At 48.1% G+C, this 19,164-nt stretch overlaps 1 protein-coding gene across 1 annotated transcript in view; it reads right to left on the bottom strand.

Annotated features, from left to right (window-relative positions):
- GLP2R (glucagon like peptide 2 receptor) overlaps window positions 1-19,164 on the bottom strand; it is a 58,628-nt gene that overhangs the window by 2,578 nt on the left and 36,886 nt on the right. The window contains exons 11-13 of the mRNA XM_019793222.2: window positions 15,306-15,394; window positions 8,712-8,850; window positions 227-268 (exon numbers count right to left, since the gene is read on the bottom strand). Of these exons, the coding sequence (XP_019648781.2) occupies window positions 227-268; window positions 8,712-8,850; window positions 15,306-15,394 (270 nt within the window). The remainder of the gene's footprint in view (window positions 1-226; window positions 269-8,711; window positions 8,851-15,305; window positions 15,395-19,164) is intronic.

The following is a 19,164-nucleotide window of genomic DNA, read 5'->3' as shown; positions in this document are numbered from 1 at the left end:
TCCCCGTGTGTCCCCGGCCGGGCCAGGGTTGGGTTCTGAGGCTCTTTCACGCGTCCTGACAGCTTCTCTGGGCCGTCTGGGCTGCCTCCTGCTCTTCCTACCGGGTGCTCCCAGTGCATGCTGGTTGCTGCACCCTTCCCCCCATCACAGAACCAGAAACCTCCAGGGGCAGCTGGATGCCAGCCCCAGCCTCACCGGGACCAAGATGGCAGCTCCGGAGACGTACCTCTCCGTTGGCAAAGCAATACTGCAAGGCCATGAGTAATCCCTGCAAGGAAAGGAGGAGGTGAGGTGAGGTGTAACTCAGGACAAGATGTGTCTGGGAGTGGCCTGGGGCCAACTAGAGTCTGTCCTACCAGTTACATTAACTTGGCTTTCACTGGGCTCTCTTCTGACTTTGACCCCCACCACCCATATCAGCCCAAGTGTTTGCTTAGATGCTTGTAGGTTAATGCTGATTACATCCCAAAGACCTTATATTCTTCATTCAATTATCCAAATATTGTACAAGACCACGGTCCCATTTCTACTTGTCCTTAGTGAGCACTGGCTAGATTTTTGCCTGAATTGCATCCTTTCCTTTTGGGAACTGACCCTGCCCTACTCCCTGGGCTATTAGCAGGGCTGTCGATCATGGTCTCCATGTTCTAGGATGGCCATCACCACCATAATCAGCCCAGCTGGGCACAGGACCCAAGCAGGGCCAATGTGAGTTCTTTCCCCTGGGAATAGAGGAAGGGTTGCGCTCTCTTCCCTGGGTTTGCCAGCTTTGTGATCAAAGTAAGCCTGGAGATGCACACGGGCGTCTTCCCAGCTGCAGGGAGAGAGCCTGTCTGAGGACAAAGCCAACAGAGAGAAAAGCGGAGGCTGGAGACGGTAAGAGACAGATTTCCAACCTTGTTTGGGTATCTGGATCCAGCCACACCTGATTCTGAACTTTTCATTATGCCAGATAATAAATAACCCCTTCTCTTGTCAGAGCATTTCTTTTGAAGATAGAGCATTTCATGCCCGTGGCTCTTCACCACACGTAGATTAAAGTAAAAATCTCCCAACCACAGAAGGCACTAGGGGGACTTGGCCCCTGTGTCTGCCTTGCTGACGTCATCCTGTGCCCTGCCTGCCCTCAGCCACTCTATTCCAGCCCCACCGGCCTGCTGGCTTCCTCCAGCATCTCGAGCTAATGCACTAGTTACCTGCTGCTGTATAAAGTCAGTGGATTGAAACAGTCAAGATTTGCCATCTCTCACACTTTCTCGGGGCCATGAATCCAGCAGTGGCTTAGCTGGGTATGTTGGCTCCAGGTCATCTTCAGGCTGTGGACAAGATGTTGGCTGGAACGTCAGTGTTCTGAGGGCCTGACTTGCTTCCAAGATGGCTCCCATGCCTGCCATGTTGGTGCTGGTTGGTGGTAGGAGGCCTCCGTCTCCCCCACAGACCTGCATGAGTGTCCTGGTGACTCGGGAGCTGGCTTCCCCAGAGTGGGTAGACCCAAGGGAGCCCGGTGGAAGCTACAACCCCTTGATGACCTGGCCTCAAAAGCCACACACCTTCACGTCCACAATACCTTGGCGGTCACAGAGGTCAACCCTATTCCGTGTCAGCTGGGACTCTGCGGGGCCATGAATGCAAGGACACAAAGATCCTTGGGGGCCATATTGGAGACTAACTAGCCCAACTCATTGCTTACTGAGGTCCCTTCTCACTTTCTGTCTTCTGGACCATTCTTCCCTCACATCTCTGCCTAATTTGGCTTCTCAAAATTCAGGTCTTAAGTCAGATATCCCCTAGAAGAGAGGGCTTTCCCGACCACTCAATTTTTGGAAGCCTCTCCACTCACTGTGAGCTCTCTGATTATATTCTTTGCTGCCCCAGAATTATACTGTTGTTATGGATCAACTTGGGTTCTTAGCTGTCCCTCCCCACCCCTGCCCCAGCAAGGCTGGTGTCTTTATCCATTTCCATTTACAAAGCACCTGTGTTGGGGAAGTTTCAGTAGAGGGATTCTCTTCCTGACGTGGGAAGATTTTTCTGGATGCTCTGTTTAACTGCCAGGAGTCTGGAATCAAAGCTGTTCTAGCCAATGTTTGTCTTCCAGCGTTTCTTGACTCCTACGCTTCTTGATGTGATACCCAGCTGCGCTAACCTGCATGCCACGGCTCCCCCGTGACGTGAGCGTCTGTGGCACCTGGGCTATGTGTGTAAGGTCCTGGAGCTCCATACATGTGCAGGACCCAAGTCCTTGAGTGTCTATGGGAGGAACCTCGTAAAATGCCAGGGTTCACAAGGAATGGACACATTTCCAAGTGAAGAGTAAAGGTCACAGTGCAGGCTGACTCTCCCATCTCTCTTGATCATGTTTCTCTCACCCCCTGTGGCTAATAAGGGAGGTTTGGTACCTGGAAAGGAGCTGAAATTGTGAAGGAGTTGTAGCACGTTGCCCTGGGGGGAAATTCCTGTGCTCTTCCTAATGGAAGCTAGAGATCTCGCAAGCTGGCTATCCCAACATCAGTCACATGTTCGGACTCCGTCCACCAGTGTGGAGTTTTCTGTCTCTTGTGCATCCTTTATTCCATGGTGATAGCTCCCGAACAGGGGCATGGTGGTACCAGTTTATCACTGTCACACACACAGTCTCATTGGAGGGTCCCAGCCAGCCGCCCTGTGTGGTTGGCAGGGCGGGTTATATTTGCCTCCGGGCATATATTGGAAGGGTTTGCTTTCACGTGTCAGATCCCTCACGCATGAGTTGGCTGAAATAGGATTCCACATCACAAACGTGTCATTCAATTCTTCGGGTTCTCGATTCACTGTTTTAGGAGCCTGCTGGAGTCCAGTTAACTCTGATTCTAGATGGAGCACGTGTGAAGGGAGGGTCCCACAGAACAGACAGCTCTCACTTCCTATGTCACCACCACTTGGCAGTCTATCCAAGGATCCCCTGATGGTGAAATTCTCTAAGACATGAGCACTTGGAAGAGTGAAGGAGCGTCCCAGCAGCAAGGAGGCAGCTGCTGGGTCTGTGCCAATTCGGGCTGATGCACAAAGTTATGACTCACCGGGTGTGCCCCCACATATCCGCCCGCGCACGCTCTCACCTCTGCCTGGTGGGATGAAGGGGAGCAGGGCAGGGGTACTCAGAAGGTGGGAGCCTCTGTCCATGCACAGGCTCTGGCAGTGTGTTTCCTGGCTCAGTCTGCAGAGCAAACCCTGGTCCTCACGCTCCTCGGTGGTGCGTGGTGGTGGGCAGAGCTCTAGCTGCAGGTCCAAAGGATCCGGCGTGGTGAGTCTCCAGAGGGGACCCCAAGGGTCTCTCCCCTCCCTGTAGGCATATGCTACTCCTCGGGTGAAACAGTGGGCCTTGTTTTCCCTCCCCTTGAATCCACAATGACCTTGTGACTCCTCCTACCAGGATAACATGGTGGAAGTGACATTCTGGAACTTCCGAGCCTATGCCTTAAGAGCGTGGGAAGATTCTAGCTCTTAGAACATTTGTTCTGGGGATGCTCTGAGAGTCCAGCAGCCAGGCTATGAGATGCCCAAGGTAGATGGAGAGGCCATGTGGAGGAGAACCGAGACTCAGTGATTGAGAGCCTCAGCCGAGCCCCAGCCAACAGCTTGGGTCAATGTCCAGCCATGTGAATGAGTCCTTCGGGATGTTCCAGCCCAACTGAGCTTTCAGATGTTTGCAGCCCCATTCGAACACTGGATGTATCAAAAGGATTGCCCTGCTGAGACCAGGTGGCCCAGCTTATAGAATCATTAAAGATAACAACACGGTTCCTGCTTTGGGGGTAAGTTGTCACATAGCAATCAGTGAAAAGACCAGAATAAGCTCCCTTGCCAGAGGGAGTCTGATGGGCTGATTCTTTTTCTTTTATTTTTTAAAAAAGATTTTATTTATTTATTTGAGAAAGAGAGAGAGAGAGAGAGTGCACAAGCAGGGGGAGGAGGCAAAGGGAGAGGGAGAAGCAGGATTCCTGCTGAGCAGGGAGCTTGACAAGGGGCTCGATCCCAGGACCCTGAGATCATGACCCGAGCCAAAGGCAGATGCTTAACTGACTGAGCCACCCAGGCACCCTGATAGGACGATTCTTCCTCAAAATCTGTCCCATTGTTCCCCATGAGCATCTGGTCCTCAGAGGGCCTTGGGTGTGTGAGATCAGCTTGGTCAAGGCTCACACGACCAATCAAGCCCTCAGAGGAAGGCCATCAAATCCTGCTGACATAATAGCTATCAGTTCTTGTTTCATTCTTGATATTTCTAATTTGGGATTACCTTTTAAAGAAGACAAACACCAAACAACATAGGAAACCCAAATTATTAAAGCTTCGCCATTGAAATTCCCCCAAATATTGAAATACATTAAACATGGTTTCATAATGGGGGGAAAAAAAAAAAAGGCCAGCAACGGGCCCTGTGTCTCAGCTCAGAGCCACGCACAACTGAGCTCCAACAGAAGGGAAAAGGAGCCATCGTGCACGTGCCCAAACCACGTGACCCAGGCTCTGTCTCTGGCCTTTGGGGAGCGTGCGGTGGGCAGGCACATTCTTTCCAGTCTGTCCCTATGATCTCGGAGCCTGGCTCTGCCTGGTGACAGCAGCTTTAAGAGTCTAATATAGAGAACGTGGCGTCTCCTGGTTGGAGAAGCCCTGAGGCTTCTCATCTCTGAGAACTTTTGGCACGGGCAAGGCACTAAAGTGGTAGGATAATTTCTCCCTTACACTGACAATGTGAGGGTTCTCAGATATCAAAAGCATTTGGGGGTAAACAGATGTTTTCTAGTGTTCCATTTTAATGCCTCTGCTGGTATTCGGACGACTGTTTTTTTGTTTTTTTTTTTAGTTATTTCCTTGGTGTGTTTTCCAGAGATAATAGCATGTATCTTAACGTGTCATATTAATACTAATATAATTCTGGCAAAATATAAAAGCCTTGCTTTATGATAGCTTCATTCCCTCCTTCCTCTTCTGTGCTGTCACCATAATATATTAGATCTTTATAATATAGTTTATGGCAAGAATATAGCTTATAATAATTATTTGGTATAATCTAATGTCTTTAAAGACAGTTAAGAGAAGAGAAAATAATGTATATTTATAGTCTTTCGTATTCGCCGGTGTTTTTGTATTTTCTAATGCATTTCATTTCCTCCTGTGGATTTGAGCTACTGACTGGTGACATTTTCATCTAGCCTGAAGGACTTCTTTTGATATTTCTCATAAGGAGGGTTTGCTATCAACAAATTCAGTCTTTGTTTATCTGAGTATTTTTTAAAATTTTATCTTCATCTTGAAACATAGTTTTGCCGAATATAGAATCCTTGGTTGAATTGTTTTTCTTTCCACATTTTGATTATGTCACATCACTACTTTGGGACCTCTCCTGTCTCTGGTTACAGTCAGGTGCCACTTGTATTGTTGGTCCCAGTGTGTAATGAGTCATTTTTCTCTTGTTCCTTTCAAGAGTTTTCTCTTTACATTTGGCTTTCTACAGTTTGACTATAACATTTTTAGGTAGGAATCTCCTGGTTTTATCTTCTTTGGGATTCACTGAACTTTCTGGATTCACAGATCAATGTTTTTCATCACCTTTAGGAAGTTCACAACCATTACTTCTCCAAATGACTTTTCTGCCCCTTTTTTTCTCTCTTGTCCTTCTGGGGCTCCCTTGTGTATGCTGGTATGTTCAATGGTGCTCCACAGGTCTCTGAAGCTTTTTTATTTTCTTCATCCCTTTTTTTCCCTATTTCTCAAATTGGATCATTTCAACCAACCTATCTTCAAGTGAATCGACTTTTTCTTCTGCCACCTGATTCTGATATCAAGCTTCTTAAGTGAAACCTTCATTTCTTTTTAAAAATATTTTATGTTATTTATTTGAGAGAGAGAGAGTGAGAGAGAGAGCGCACAAGCAGGGGGACTGGCAGGCAGAGACAGAGGGAGAAGCAGGGTCCCCGCTGAGCAAGGAGCCCAATGCAGGACTCGATCCCAGAACCCTGGGATCATGACCTGAGCCGAAGACAGATGCTTAAATGACTGAGCCCCCCCAGGCACTCTTCGTTTCCATTATTGTACTTCACAAATCCAGAATTTTTCCAGATTGGTTCTTATTTTACCATTTCTCTCTCTGCACTGGGATTTCCTAATTGATGAATCTTTGTCATCATACCGATCTTTAATTCCTTAAACATGGTTTCCTTCGATCCTTTGACCATGTATTTTTAAGGATTTTATTTTTAAGTAATCTCTACACCCAACGTGGGGCTTGATTTCACAACCCTGAGATCGAGAGTCGCACGCTCCACAGACTGAGCCAGCCAGGCGCTCTGGAATACATTTATAATAGCTTCTTTGAAATTCTTTGTCTGCCAAGAGACCTCTCAGAGAGTTTCTAGTGACTGCTTTTCTTTTTCCTGAGTTTGGGTCACAGTTTTCGGTTTCTTTGCATGTCTCATAAACTTTTTTGTTCAAAACTGGAAGTTTCAGGATCTGATTCCCTACTCCCCACTCCCTGGGTGCTTGCTGGTGTTTGTTTAGTAATTTGCCTGGGCCACTAGTTCTGTGAAATTTTTCTCCCCTGTAGTGCACAGTCACTGATGTCTGTGCTCGTTTCAAAAAATGTTTGGTTTTGTGTGTAAGTCTCACTTCCTGCCCTGTTTATAATAGCTTAACGATTAGTCAATGACTGGTCAGAAGTTGTGCTCAACCACCTTAAACCAGTAAGACTTCCACACTCTTTGACAATGGATCTGTGTGTGGCTTGGGGGACTCATTCCAAGTTTAGCCAGTGTATCAGTCTTCTGTGGCTTTTTACTTTCCACCTCCAATGTCTCCTGGGTGTGTGTGCAACCTTGCACGTACCCACAAGCCTCCAGCCCCCCAGAGAGATATGTAGGAGCTGATCAAGGCCCATGACAGGTGTCTCATTCCTCAGATCCCCCTGTTAAATTTCTGGCTAGCTTGCCAGGCCGTTTCTCATCCCAGCTACGATCACCGTCTCAGGCTGTGACATTTTCATTTCCGATCCTTTGCCGCTGAGATCACTACTGTATCTGACAATGGCTGGGGGTGTGGGCTTTTCCTGCTCTTTGATCTACAAGTCAGCCCCTTTCTGCAGTGAAGCTGCTGGTTTCACTAGAATTTCCTCACTGGTGGAGAAGAGGCTGGAAGACAGGTGCACTCCAGGCTGAACTGACAGACCTCGCTGTTCTTACTCAGATTTAATAATTTTTCTTCAACAAACTCTTCTCAACCTTTTGCATGCTTTTGGCTGGTTTCCAGGGCCCTCAAGTGGTTGCTGTTGACAATTTTGTGCAATTTTACTGCTGCTTTTGGGGGAGGGGATTTGCCAAGTGCCTGTCTCCTCCATTCCATAAGCCCTACCTCATACTTGCATTTTAAGGTGATCAGTCCCAAGGTTGCCACTGTACAGGGGGCCTCTGCTGCTGGCACTGTGTGCAGTGGTCTCTTGCCTTTGTGGCCTTTGCTACTGAGCCATGCTTTTCAGTATTGATGCCCTTGTGTGGTCTCCTCCCCTTCAGTCCAGGCTGGGTCAGAGATTTGCTTTAATTTTTTTTTGGGGGGGGGAGTGCATGTGAGTCGGGGGGCAGAGAGAGGGAGACAGAATCTCAAGCAGGCTCCACACTCAGCACGGAGCCCGACCTGGGGCTCAATCTCACAACCCTGAGAGCATGACCCGAGCTGAAATCAAGAGTCAGATGCTTAACCACCTGAGCCACCCAGGCGCCCCTGGGATTTGCTTTAAATTGTAGAATGCAACAGAAGTGTCACTGTGTGAGTTTCAGGCCTAGGCATTTCGAAGGCCCAGACGCTCCTGCTTTTATGCTCTTGGGAGCTCTGAAGTGCCATGTGAGAAGTTCAACTTCCCTGCTAGACAGAGGAAGGACCTGCAGGGAGGGAGAAGCCCTAAGACTGTGTGGAGCTGAAGGGTATCGCAGGCAGTGAGAAGTGAAGCCCCAGAAATCGGACCCAAATAAATCCACTCCAGCCAGCCCCAGCCGTGTGAGCCTTCGCGGCTCAGGCACCAGACATAAGAGGGATGAAGCACTTGGAAGTCCCAGCTCCAGCGGGCGTGGCGTAGAGCAGAGGTGAGCCATCCTTACTACGCCCACCTGGATTTCTGGTGCCCAGAATAATGAGAAATAATACAAATTACTGTCGTCGGAAGCTACTAGGTCATGGATAACAATTTAAGGAATGGATAACCAGAATACCCAGGTGAAAGAACCACGGCTCCCTCTGACGCATCTTAACACAACCGGCAAGCTTCGAGAGCCTCGTGGCCTCGACTCACTAGTTCCCCCCGAGTTGTATTGTGCTCTGAGTATGTCCCCTGAAGCACAGACAGTGTTCACTGTGCACGATGCCCTGCAGAGAACGCGGCAAAAATAGGCACATAATAAAAGGCTTCGTGTTGATATGGTTAATACGACTGTGAGTCACACCAGCTATTACAGCCCAGGAAACAGACCACTTTCCCCTTCTTAGTCACTCAGTCACGCTGGCAGGATCAAGGCAACACTGTTGGTCTACACGCCCTCCCCATGCCAAAGACCCCCATGCCGTAGAGCCCGCCGACACGACAACTTTGTTTTCATCTGTGGGCTTTCTTGGTTCTCAGCCTGTCTGGGTCAAGGGCGTTTGGTTTTCTTCAAAGCAAAGGAATCCTGGTTCAGATGCTTACTTACGTGAAAGGAGCTCAGAGTCAACTGAATGAAGAGTCGTATGAGTTTTGAAAATCCTTCCACTTGGTCATCAGTGATGAAAGAGAAGAGAATCTCGTGAACGCCCAACAGAGGAATGAGGACCAGGGTTGACTTTGCCAACCTGCAAATGACAACCGAAAAACCCATGAGGGTCACGTTGGGAATAGGCGATGTTTCCCGCTCTTCTGTGCGTGACTTTATCGTAGCTCTTCTCATCCTGATAAACAGTCCATCTTCCAGTTTGTCTCCTTGGCTACACATTGGATGCCTTAATGGCCAGTGTGGTCTTGTTTACAGGTGCACCCTTACACCTGATTCATGGCAGATGCTTGGAAAACATGAAGTGAGTGAGCGAATGAATGAGTAAATGAATGAATGGATGGATGAATTCTCCTATATAGATTATGAAATGCCTCTAGATCTTAGTGTTTTGGCTGATGGATTGATTTCCCCGTGGATGGCTGTCACCCTGGGACACTACGCCCCAACCAGGTTTGACAGATTTCCTATTACGTGGCTGGCAGGTGTCTCTACATCTTTCTCTAGTCAGGACTTCCAATGTCAGTGCTTTACGGAACCTGAGAAGGGAAAGCAAATGGCGTGTCTGGGGTCACACAGTCACTGAGTGACAAATCCAGGTCTGGAAGTGAGGCTTGCGACTTCACACTCACACCCTGCAGACTCCATGCAGAGCTTGACCGTCAGCTCCCAGGCCACCCCTGAGCCCCAAGACGGCAAGGGCCGCAGGAAATGAGAAACTGATCCTCCTCATAGAAAGTGCTGTGTGGAAGCTCGCTGTTGTGTACACTCGACATCGAAAAGACAAACATTCCTTTGTACCACCCACGTGCAAAGTGCACAGCTGGGGCCCAAACATTCCATATTGCATACCAGTGGTTCCCAAACATCGTTTACCATTGGAATTCCTTAAGGAACTTAAACAGATGGATAGATGATAGACAGATAGATAAATAGATACATAGATGGAGAGATGGAAAGATAGATGGAGAGATGGACAGATGGATGGATGGATGGATGGATACAGGGAGATACAGATGAAGAAATGGATAAATGGATGGGTGGAGGGATAGATGGATGTATGTATGGATGGAGAGATAGATGATAGATAGCTGGTTAAATGGATAAATGGATGGGTGGATGGAGGGACAGATGGATGGATGGATGGGTAGATGATGGATGGATAGATGATGGATGGATGGATGGATGGATAGATGGATAAATGGATGGGTGGATGGAGGGATAAATGGATGGATGGTTGGATGGAGAGATGATAGATAGCTGGTTAAATGGATAAATGGATGGGTGGATGGATGGATGGATGGATGGGTAGATGGATGGATGGATAGATGATGGATGGATGGATGGGTAGATGGAGAGATAGATGGATAAATGGGTAAATGGATGGGTGGATGGAGGGATAGATGGATGGATGGATGATGATAGACAGAAGGATAGATGAATGGATGGATAGATAGATAAAAGATGATAGAAAGATAATAAATAGATATAGGTAGCAAGCTTCCTTGGCCCCAGTGTTAACTTCCTGAGTCAAAACCTCTGGCTACTGGGTCCTAGGAATGTGAATTTTTAAGGAATTCCCCCATGGGATTCTGATAAGCAGCCACATTTGGGAACGACTGCGGTTTTACTATTGAGCTGGTTCTTAATTTAAAACTACCTACATTAGCAAAACTGACTCATATCCAGGGCACAAACAAAGCTACTGTCTTGTATATACACATTGGAAAGAAAAAGAGTTTAATCCCTAATGACTTTTCAGCCCAAGTCACTTGTCTTAAAGGGCCAGACTTGGAGAAGTCTCTACCTGCACCGAACCCCATGGAATTAAAGAGGTAGGAACATCAGCGGCTCATGGGCGGTGTCCTCACGGAGGTTTAACCGTGTGCAAGAGAAAGCGTTTCGTATGGATCGTGCATCTGTGAGAGCCACTGAAGTGTAATGTTATCACGGGAACAAAGAACCCTCACCTTGCGTTCCTTGCTTGGCCCCTGCGAGTACCTGAGTTTGCAACCCTTGCTCTGGCTTATGTGGGTTTCAGTGACAAGTACGTACTTATATGCAGAGCCACATCTGACTATCGACTTATTCTTGGGGCCATGCTATGACATTATGTGTTTTGAATAAGCTATTTGGGGGAAATTTTTAGAACTGCAGAAACGTAGCAAAGAGAGTACAGAGAGTTCCCTCCATTTCCCTTAATGTTGAATCTTGGATAACCACGGTATGCTTGTCAAGCCTAAGAAACCAACATGGGCACGTGACACATGACTCTACTTGATCCCACGCAGACTTCACCGATTTTCCCACTAATGTCCTTTTCATGCGCCAGAATCCCACACGTAGTATGGGATGATTTTTTGAAGAATGACCCTCTTTTTAAGAAGCTTTGGGCCGTTTTCGTAACAGCCAGCTCCCTGGATGGCTGTGAAGGGATTCCCCATTCCTGAGCTCATTCTAACTTCTCCTTAGACACCGCACCATGCGTGTCCCTGTTCAGATGGAAAATCCATAAATATCTATGGCCGTTTACTCTTCCGAACTCTATTTATGCTTATTTTCATCTTTGGTCATTTGTTTATTTAAATTGTTTGGTTTATTGCAGTCATCCAGCGATGCAACAAATATTTATGGAGCAAGAGCCAGGCGCAGTGGGAGGGAAGGTGCTGCGGTCAAAGACAGCAGAATGTAGGGACAGCGTCTGGGCCTGGGTTCAAATCCCAGCGCCACCAGCTACTCGCCGTGGGGCTCTGGGCAACTTAATTAACCTCTCGTTTGTAAAAATGAGGATTAAACTGTTACTAATATACTACGAAGTGTTAAAACAATAAAAAAATTATTAATAATAACAATACAACGGACAGTGTCGTTTTAAAGATTACATCACAGTGGCAAGGGCTGAAATAAGGGAATCTGATACTCGAATGATCAACAGTATTTAGCCATCACTACTTTTTAAAAAGCCCATCTTTGCTCTCAGGTTGCTTAACACCTCAAGGACTTTGCTCCATTTTACTGCCTTTTGTGACATCTTTTGTTTTTGGTTGCCCACCAGAAAGGCTTTTCGGAAAGGGCTCTGGGGCTCAGCGGGTTAAGAAATGAGTCTCCTTTGTAAATCCATCAAGAGCTCTGCCCCGCACACCACATGGAATGTTAAGACCGGTCCTCCAGGGGGCCAGCCGCCTCTCCTCCGATGGAACAGTAGAAGCCTAGGGACAAGCCTAGGGCTACAGAAGGTTTTCCAGCCCCTAGCAACTTGCCTTTTTGGCAAGACCTAGATATATTTAAGTTAAACTTCCCTAAAATATACTCCTGGAAGGGGGCCAAATCTTGAGAGCTGCATTCTGAACGTTCTCAAAATCTGGGCGAGGCGGAGGCAGGCCTATTTCTACCAGAGTTTGGACAAAGTGCACTGCCCCCGTCGCCCCTTCCTCCTCACTCTGGCAGGGGTGACAAAGGAAGACAGACCTGGAGGGGGGCAGGGAGGTGGAAGAGGGCCGTGGGAGCTGGGGGGTGGGGGTGACCTACCGGGGCGACGGAACATAGAAATGAGGACGTTAGCACTGCTCGCAGAGAAAAAAATGGGCCAATGCACTCATCGACGCTGTAGGACTCGCCAGCCCAGGCAGTAAAATAAGGTGGCCTGGTGTGTCCTGAGAGACAGGGCCCTCCTTTTTTGCTCCTTAATGAGCATAAGCTAATCAATTGTACCATATTCTGCACAGAGAAAGGTAAGTAAACAGAAAGCAGATGGCCCACCAAAGTGGTGGGGAAAGTCACAAAGAAGCATCCCTCTTCGTGGGGACCCTGTGGGATGAAGCCCGCATTTACCAGGCAGGTGGCACCACAGGCCAAAGGTGGTTTTTCACGGCCAGTGATTCTTTGAACCGACTGCTCTGCATTGAGGACGTGATCACCAGCAACATTCTGGAAACTGCTTTGAGTTTCTGGATTATTTGTTGTCAAGTGTGCTAGGAGTGCAGGCACCAGAAGGAAACCTCGCCCCACCCCTGCCTTTCCCAGCCTCTAAGAATGGACAATTGTATCGTCTGGTTTATACATCAGTCTCTTGTGAGTTCAGCTGGTATTAGTCAGCCCCCCAAAGTCTCAGCCACTCGGGGAACGCTGATAGGTCCCCAGCTCAGCCCCCAGGTGGTGGCAAACTCAAGGTGGGCCATGCACCCAGGTTCCTCTTTTCAAGCTTTATCCTTGAACAAGGGTGGGGGAAGGGAAAAAAAACTTTCCAGACAGGTTGTACATATCAGAAAAGTTATTCCTTCTCCCCCCAAAACAGCTGTCCTGAATCATTGATTAGCCATGAAGGTCTCCCCAGTATCTTGATTTATGCTTCCCTAGATGGCTGGCTCCTAGTCAGGTATGCACAGTCCAGGACTATGCAAACAATCCATTTAGCATTAGAAGAAAATATAATAAGGAAAGATAATCGAAGTCCTATATGTTAATTTTTAATCTATCCCTTAAAATCTTCTATTCTTTGTTGTATTTTATGGTAGCTCTATTAATTCAACAGACCACGTGTATACATGGTAAGGGGCGTGCTCAGAATTTCTTTATGGAAAAAGATGCATGATCAGAAAAGTTTGGAAACCATTATCTTGGATAACTCCAAAGGAGATCTTGCAAAAGGGGATACTGACACTGCTTAGAAACACAGCTGCCATGGCCCAACCAGAAAATTCCATGCNTATACATGGTAAGGGGCGTGCTCAGAATTTCTTTATGGAAAAAGATGCATGATCAGAAAAGTTTGGAAACCACTATCTTGGATAACTCCAAAGGAGATCTTGCAAAAGGGGATACTGACGCTGCTTAGAAACACAGCTGCCATGGCCCAACCAGAAAATTCCATGCGTTAATTCACTAAAGCATCTGACCCAGTGGTCCTGCCCTCTGACCGTGTATCAGAATCTCTAGGGGGAAATCCGGAAGTCCATGTGGTGGGGCTCATTTCCACACCTACTGAGTCACAATACCAGGGGAGGGTCTCAGGAGTCCGGGCTTTGGGTTGGCTGTCACGTGACGCNAAAATCTTTAAAAAAAAAAAAAAAGAAAAAAGAAAATTCCATGCGTTAATTCACTAAAGCATCTGACCCAGTGGTCCTGCCCTCTGACCGTGTATCAGAATCTCTTGGGGGAAATCCGGAAGTCCATGTGGTGGGGCTCATTTCCACACCTACTGAGTCACAATACCAGGGGAGGGTCTCAGGAGTCCGGGCTTTGGGTTGGCTGTCACGTGACGCTTACAAGCCGCCAGAATGGGACCCTCTAGAGGGGGCGCTGTGGGTCTGGAGCATGAGGAAAGCCCCGGTGAGACATGGTGGGCTTTGGGAGCAGAAAACAGCAGGGTGCAGGCCCTCAGTCTGCGTGGAAAGTGGCGTGTTAGGATTTGTCTGCTCCCTGTTTCTGTCTCCTGGGAGTGCCGTCCTCTGTGGGATTTCCCAGATGCCCCAGTGCCCCCTGAACGGACCCACGATGGGAGGACTGGAGCAGATCTGACCATGGTTTTGGACCTCCACTCTCAGACAGCAGTTAGAGTCTGAGCCTTGGGAGAAGGGCCAGAGAAGCTTTGAGCCACTTAGACCCTCCACCAGGGGCACCAAGAAAGTCGGCGTGCTTCTGTGTTGTCCAAGCCAGCCCAAGTGCCTCGGGGATACGGGTGTTTGCAAAATATTTGGGCCAATTATAGCATATATTTGCCTGTGCTGAACCGTGCGTGTTTATCCTTTGGGACCTCCTGGAAGAAGGGTTTTGGGTAGATGGGATTTGGGGTCTGGATCCTGGGCAAAGACCACGCGCCACATTCGATTAGATTGAGAATCCACATCTACGATCTTCTTTGGTCTTCCTAACAAGCAAGAGATGGGGCTCCTGTGCCACTCCCATTTTACACACCCAGAAATCAGGCCTAAGAGGCCAAGTGACTGGCCCGAGGTCACTCAGAGGATCTGGGGCCGTGGCCAGCATCAACCCTCCGGATATGCACCCACACCAAAAATACTAGTTTTGGGGAGTTGGGCTGTGTGCTCCTTGCAGACAGGGTCCACATAGTATCTTCCTTTTGTTCCGAGCACAGTGCCAGGCACATGGTAGGTGTCCATGAAATGTTTGTTAGATAAAGGGAAAGACTACCTTTCCAGGACACCTGAGTCAGGTCCGGTTTTAGTGTCAGTGAGAGAGAAACAGCTCCAGCCACCCTCCCTCACTTCTCTGCCTTTGGCCTGCGATGTGGACTAAAATCCTTAGGCTCAGAACCACTCCTTTGGCTCAACCACGTGGCTCAACCATCCATTTTGGGGGCATTTTAAGTTTCCTGACCACCCTCTTCATTTCCATGGGGCCAGAAGGTCCTCACCAGTGACAAAAGCCCCACACGACCCTACGACACCTTTTCAGAGATTTCCTTCTCGGTACTCTTGTCTTAGGAGACAGACATACTGATGCAGCTCATTAACCAGAAGAGCCCGAAGGGGTCAAAAACAACCTTGGCCCATGGGATGCCGACCGCAGACCACTCACCTGAATTTATAATCTCTGAAGCACATTTGATGGGCTTTGAGCTTAGAAATGAGAAGCCTGACAATTTTCAGGAAGATGAAGAAATTGACCTTGGAAAAAAAACAGATATGGGTAAATAAGTGATGGACTCCCCACGGTTACGAATATCAAGGTCACCCTGTGGCTGGTCATCGGATCCTTGTCCATGTAACCCGGGGGAAATGTGTCAGTTGGCCATTCAGGTAGTACAAGGTCATGGTCCTCCGCCATCTTCCTAAGGCCATCTCAATACATCCACACATTGTTTTATTTAATCCTACACTAATGCTCTGAAGAAGCTACCCGATTTTTATGTCATGACGTAATGAGAAAATAGAGGCACGGAAGAGCCAAGTCCAGTTCCTAAGGGTGCGCAGCCAGTAAGTGACTGAGCTGGTATTAAACACAGCTTTACCTGAAAATCACCTGTTCTGCACTTAAACAGTCTCCCTTCTGTCTCTTCTGAACTCCAGCCCTATTGGTGTCTAACTTGAGTCCTGTAGCTGCCATGGAATTTATTGGAAAGCACATGTTCTCTTCTCCCTAGACTGTATTCCACACGTGCCATGGGCTGGGACAGTTCCACCCTTCGTGGTCAGCCTTGATGGAAACATTTAAATATGTCTGCAAATTCTTCAACACTGCTCCCTTCGAAAAGCAGAGTCTAACTTCTCCCTTCCCTCTGGGATGTGAGCTAGGCTTAGCTATGTGCATCTAATGAAAAGAATATGGCAGTCATGAGGCTATGTGACTTCTGAAGTTAGGTCCCCAAACGATGGCATCCACCTGGTTCTCTGTCTCTCTCTCTTCAGGGAAAGCTAGCAGCCATGTTGTGAGGACACTCAAGCAGCCTGTGGAGAGACCCACCTGGGGGAACTGAGTCCTCCTACCAACCACCAACACCACTTGCCAGCCGGGTGTATGAGCCACCTGGGAAGCTGATTGCCCAGACCCAGTCAAGCCATCGGATGGCCGCAGCCCTGACCAACTCCTTGATAGCAACCACGCGAGACGTCATGAGGCTCTTGGAGAGGGAGAAGGGTGAGTGGTGGACTGTGGCTAGGGCTTGGAGAATGAGAGCAAGATCTGTGAAGAGTAAGACTGGAGTGGATTGGGAGTGGGGTGCCGAACAGCAGCTCCTGCGGAGCCTTTCATGGTCACGTGGAGGAGTTTGGGTCTCCTTCCGAAAGCAACGGAGAGCCAGCGATGAATCTTAGGCAGGTGAGTTACCCGATCAGATCTGCATTTCAGAAAGATCATTTTAACGGCCATGGGGGCTATGGATTGGACGAGTAGGGGAGACTGGCTGGGAGCAGTTCATAGTTCCCAGGGAAGAATGATGGAGAGGTGATGTGAAGCCACAGTGGTGGTACAGCAGCGATGGGGAGTACGAGATGGACTGGAAATTTCTAAGGACTTTGAGTCAACTGGCCTTTGTTAGTGGCTGGATGTGAGGTCAAAGATGACCCAGAGTTTCTCAGCAGATCTCAAATGCGCGGCAGTGTCATTCACTGACAGTAGATGGGAGGAGGAAGAGCAGTGCAGGGGGAAAAGGGAGAAGTCTAGTTATTTTGGACGCAAGAGATGTCCCAAGGCAGTGAGATATTTATGTCTGGATCTCGGTGGAGAGGTCCCAGCTGGAACATGAAGCCAGCACTGGAAGAGGTGAGATTGCCCAGAAAGGCTAGGTAGACTGGGAGAAAAAAAAGGGTTAGGAACTCACCTGATAATGAAGAGAAGGGTGGCGGAAGTGGAAGCAACAAAAGAGATTGAGAAAGAGTAGCCAGGGCAGTGGGAGCAAACGAAGTGCTGACCTGGGAGCTCATGGCTGTAGGAATGTAAGGAGGTAAACGCTACATGGAATGTAAGCAAACTAAGACTGCATTTAGCAACAAGGAGCTGCGCAAAAGGAGCAGCTCACAGGTGGGAAGCTTTGCTTTGCGAGCTGAACATGAAGAGGGAGACAGCCGGTGTACACCACATTAAAGAGGCTTGGCGGTGAAGGGAAGCAGAATGATAGAACAGAAACTTACAAGGGATGCAGAATGGGGATAATGTCTCCCCTCTTTTATGTGCACAGGTGGAAGACGTTTGGGGTTACAGTTGTTTTTAAAATGGAAAAGACTTAAGAATGCCTCTATGCAATGAGGAAAGAGCCAGTAGTGACGGTGATTAGGTGACAATTAATGGAGTAAAGTGTCTACAAATACTGAGCCAACCCAGTACTAATGCCCCCCGCCTGGAAACACAACCCTAGGACCACATACTGAAACACAAGCGGCAGAATCCAACATGTACCTCCTGTGACTTGCCTTCTTGGCCCCAGGGGAATCAGTGCTCAAAACGAACAGTCTGCAGTTTCAGGCAAGAGACCATTTATCCAACCCACCAGCCAACAGGAATGATGGAGCTTCCCAGCTAAAGAATATTTGGTAACAGAACACTTAAATACAAACTAAACGCAACCAAGTCATTTATTTCTTTAATGGGATATCTGCTTTTCATCACAAAGAGAAAACGTCGTGTCCTTGGGTTAGTGATTTGTTGAACTCGGGCATTTTTCTCACAAAGTAAGTTTAACCGGGGAAAGGAACATAGTTCAGCAGATTAATTTCAATCGGGGCTGTATCCTAGGAAATGAAGGGTTGTGATGAGGGGCAGGGGGTGTTTGCTGTTCTTTGTGTCTTCCAGGGACTAGACATGAGAAGATGGGCATCAACCAGTGGGCGGTATGGAGGAAGCCCTTCTTCAGTGCCGCGGAAGGAAACACCAGCCCGGACGAGCCTGTGTTCCTCTAGGTGTCCAACAAGACAAGAGTCAGCAAGCACATTCAAGAACCCAGCCAGCTCCTCTTAGATTCTGTGATCAGAATGGGGGTGCTTAGGACCCCAAATACGTAAGGCTCCCTTTCAGGTCCTAGAAGGTGCAGAGTGCATTAGCGTATAGAACATTCTCTCTTGGTGATACCGCTTCGGCATCCCAGCTCCTGCGCTGAGATCTGGGTCTACGGGCTGGCAGAGGTGTTTGCTAACATGCTAGGGGGCTCAGAAGTCGGCTTCATCTACCCCTACCCCCTGCCAACTGTCATCCCCTCCTCATCTGGCCTGCTGTGTGGACTAAAGTGCCTACCATTAGAGCTCCTTTGGGTTGAAATACTTCATCGTCAGAACCCTGCTGAAGTGCACCCATCACGTAGCAGGTAAGGAACACCCAGGAAGGGGGGGCCTTTCTCCATCTATTAGTCATTCATTTTCTCATCTGTATAACAATGAATGATTCAGTCACTACTTACGATCTGACCTACTTTCACCATGGGAAGCAGATGGGCTGCGGCAAAGGTGAGTTTTAATGGGCTGGGAAAGCACAGGGTATGAAGAGATTCCCACTGTAACTCTTAGAGGAGGGCAATGTGGAAAGAAGGAGTCGTTTCGGGGACACAGAAAGCCCCTTGGGCTCCTGGTGAGACAGAAGGCCTAAAAAGGGACAAGACCAGTAAGGACTAATTTTACTGATTTCTCAACTTGGCCAAGTCCTGAGGTTATCAGAGAAGATTCAATAGGAACAAATAAAACCATAAAGTCAACAGGTGGTTCCTTCAACTCATTGGCTCAAAAAAGCTGTTCAACTGTGTGTTCAATTCGGTTGATCTGTTAACACCAGGAATTACGGTGTGGCTAGAACAGTCTTGCAGTGCATGCACTCTGTAAGGCTGTCCGTGAAGGGCTGGACTAATCAAAGCCTTATGGATTTTCTACTGGGAGCAGAGACTAGGACACAAGAATATTATATTATTCCAGGATGGTTCTCTTCTCAATGTACACTCAAAGGTAACAGGTTAATT

The sequence above is a fragment of the Ailuropoda melanoleuca genome, chromosome 17 (assembly GCF_002007445.2).
Source record: "Ailuropoda melanoleuca isolate Jingjing chromosome 17, ASM200744v2, whole genome shotgun sequence".
NCBI lineage: Eukaryota > Metazoa > Chordata > Mammalia > Carnivora > Ursidae > Ailuropoda > Ailuropoda melanoleuca.
Note: the sequence above shows the minus strand (reverse complement) of the source record. Positions and strands in the feature narration are given on the sequence as shown.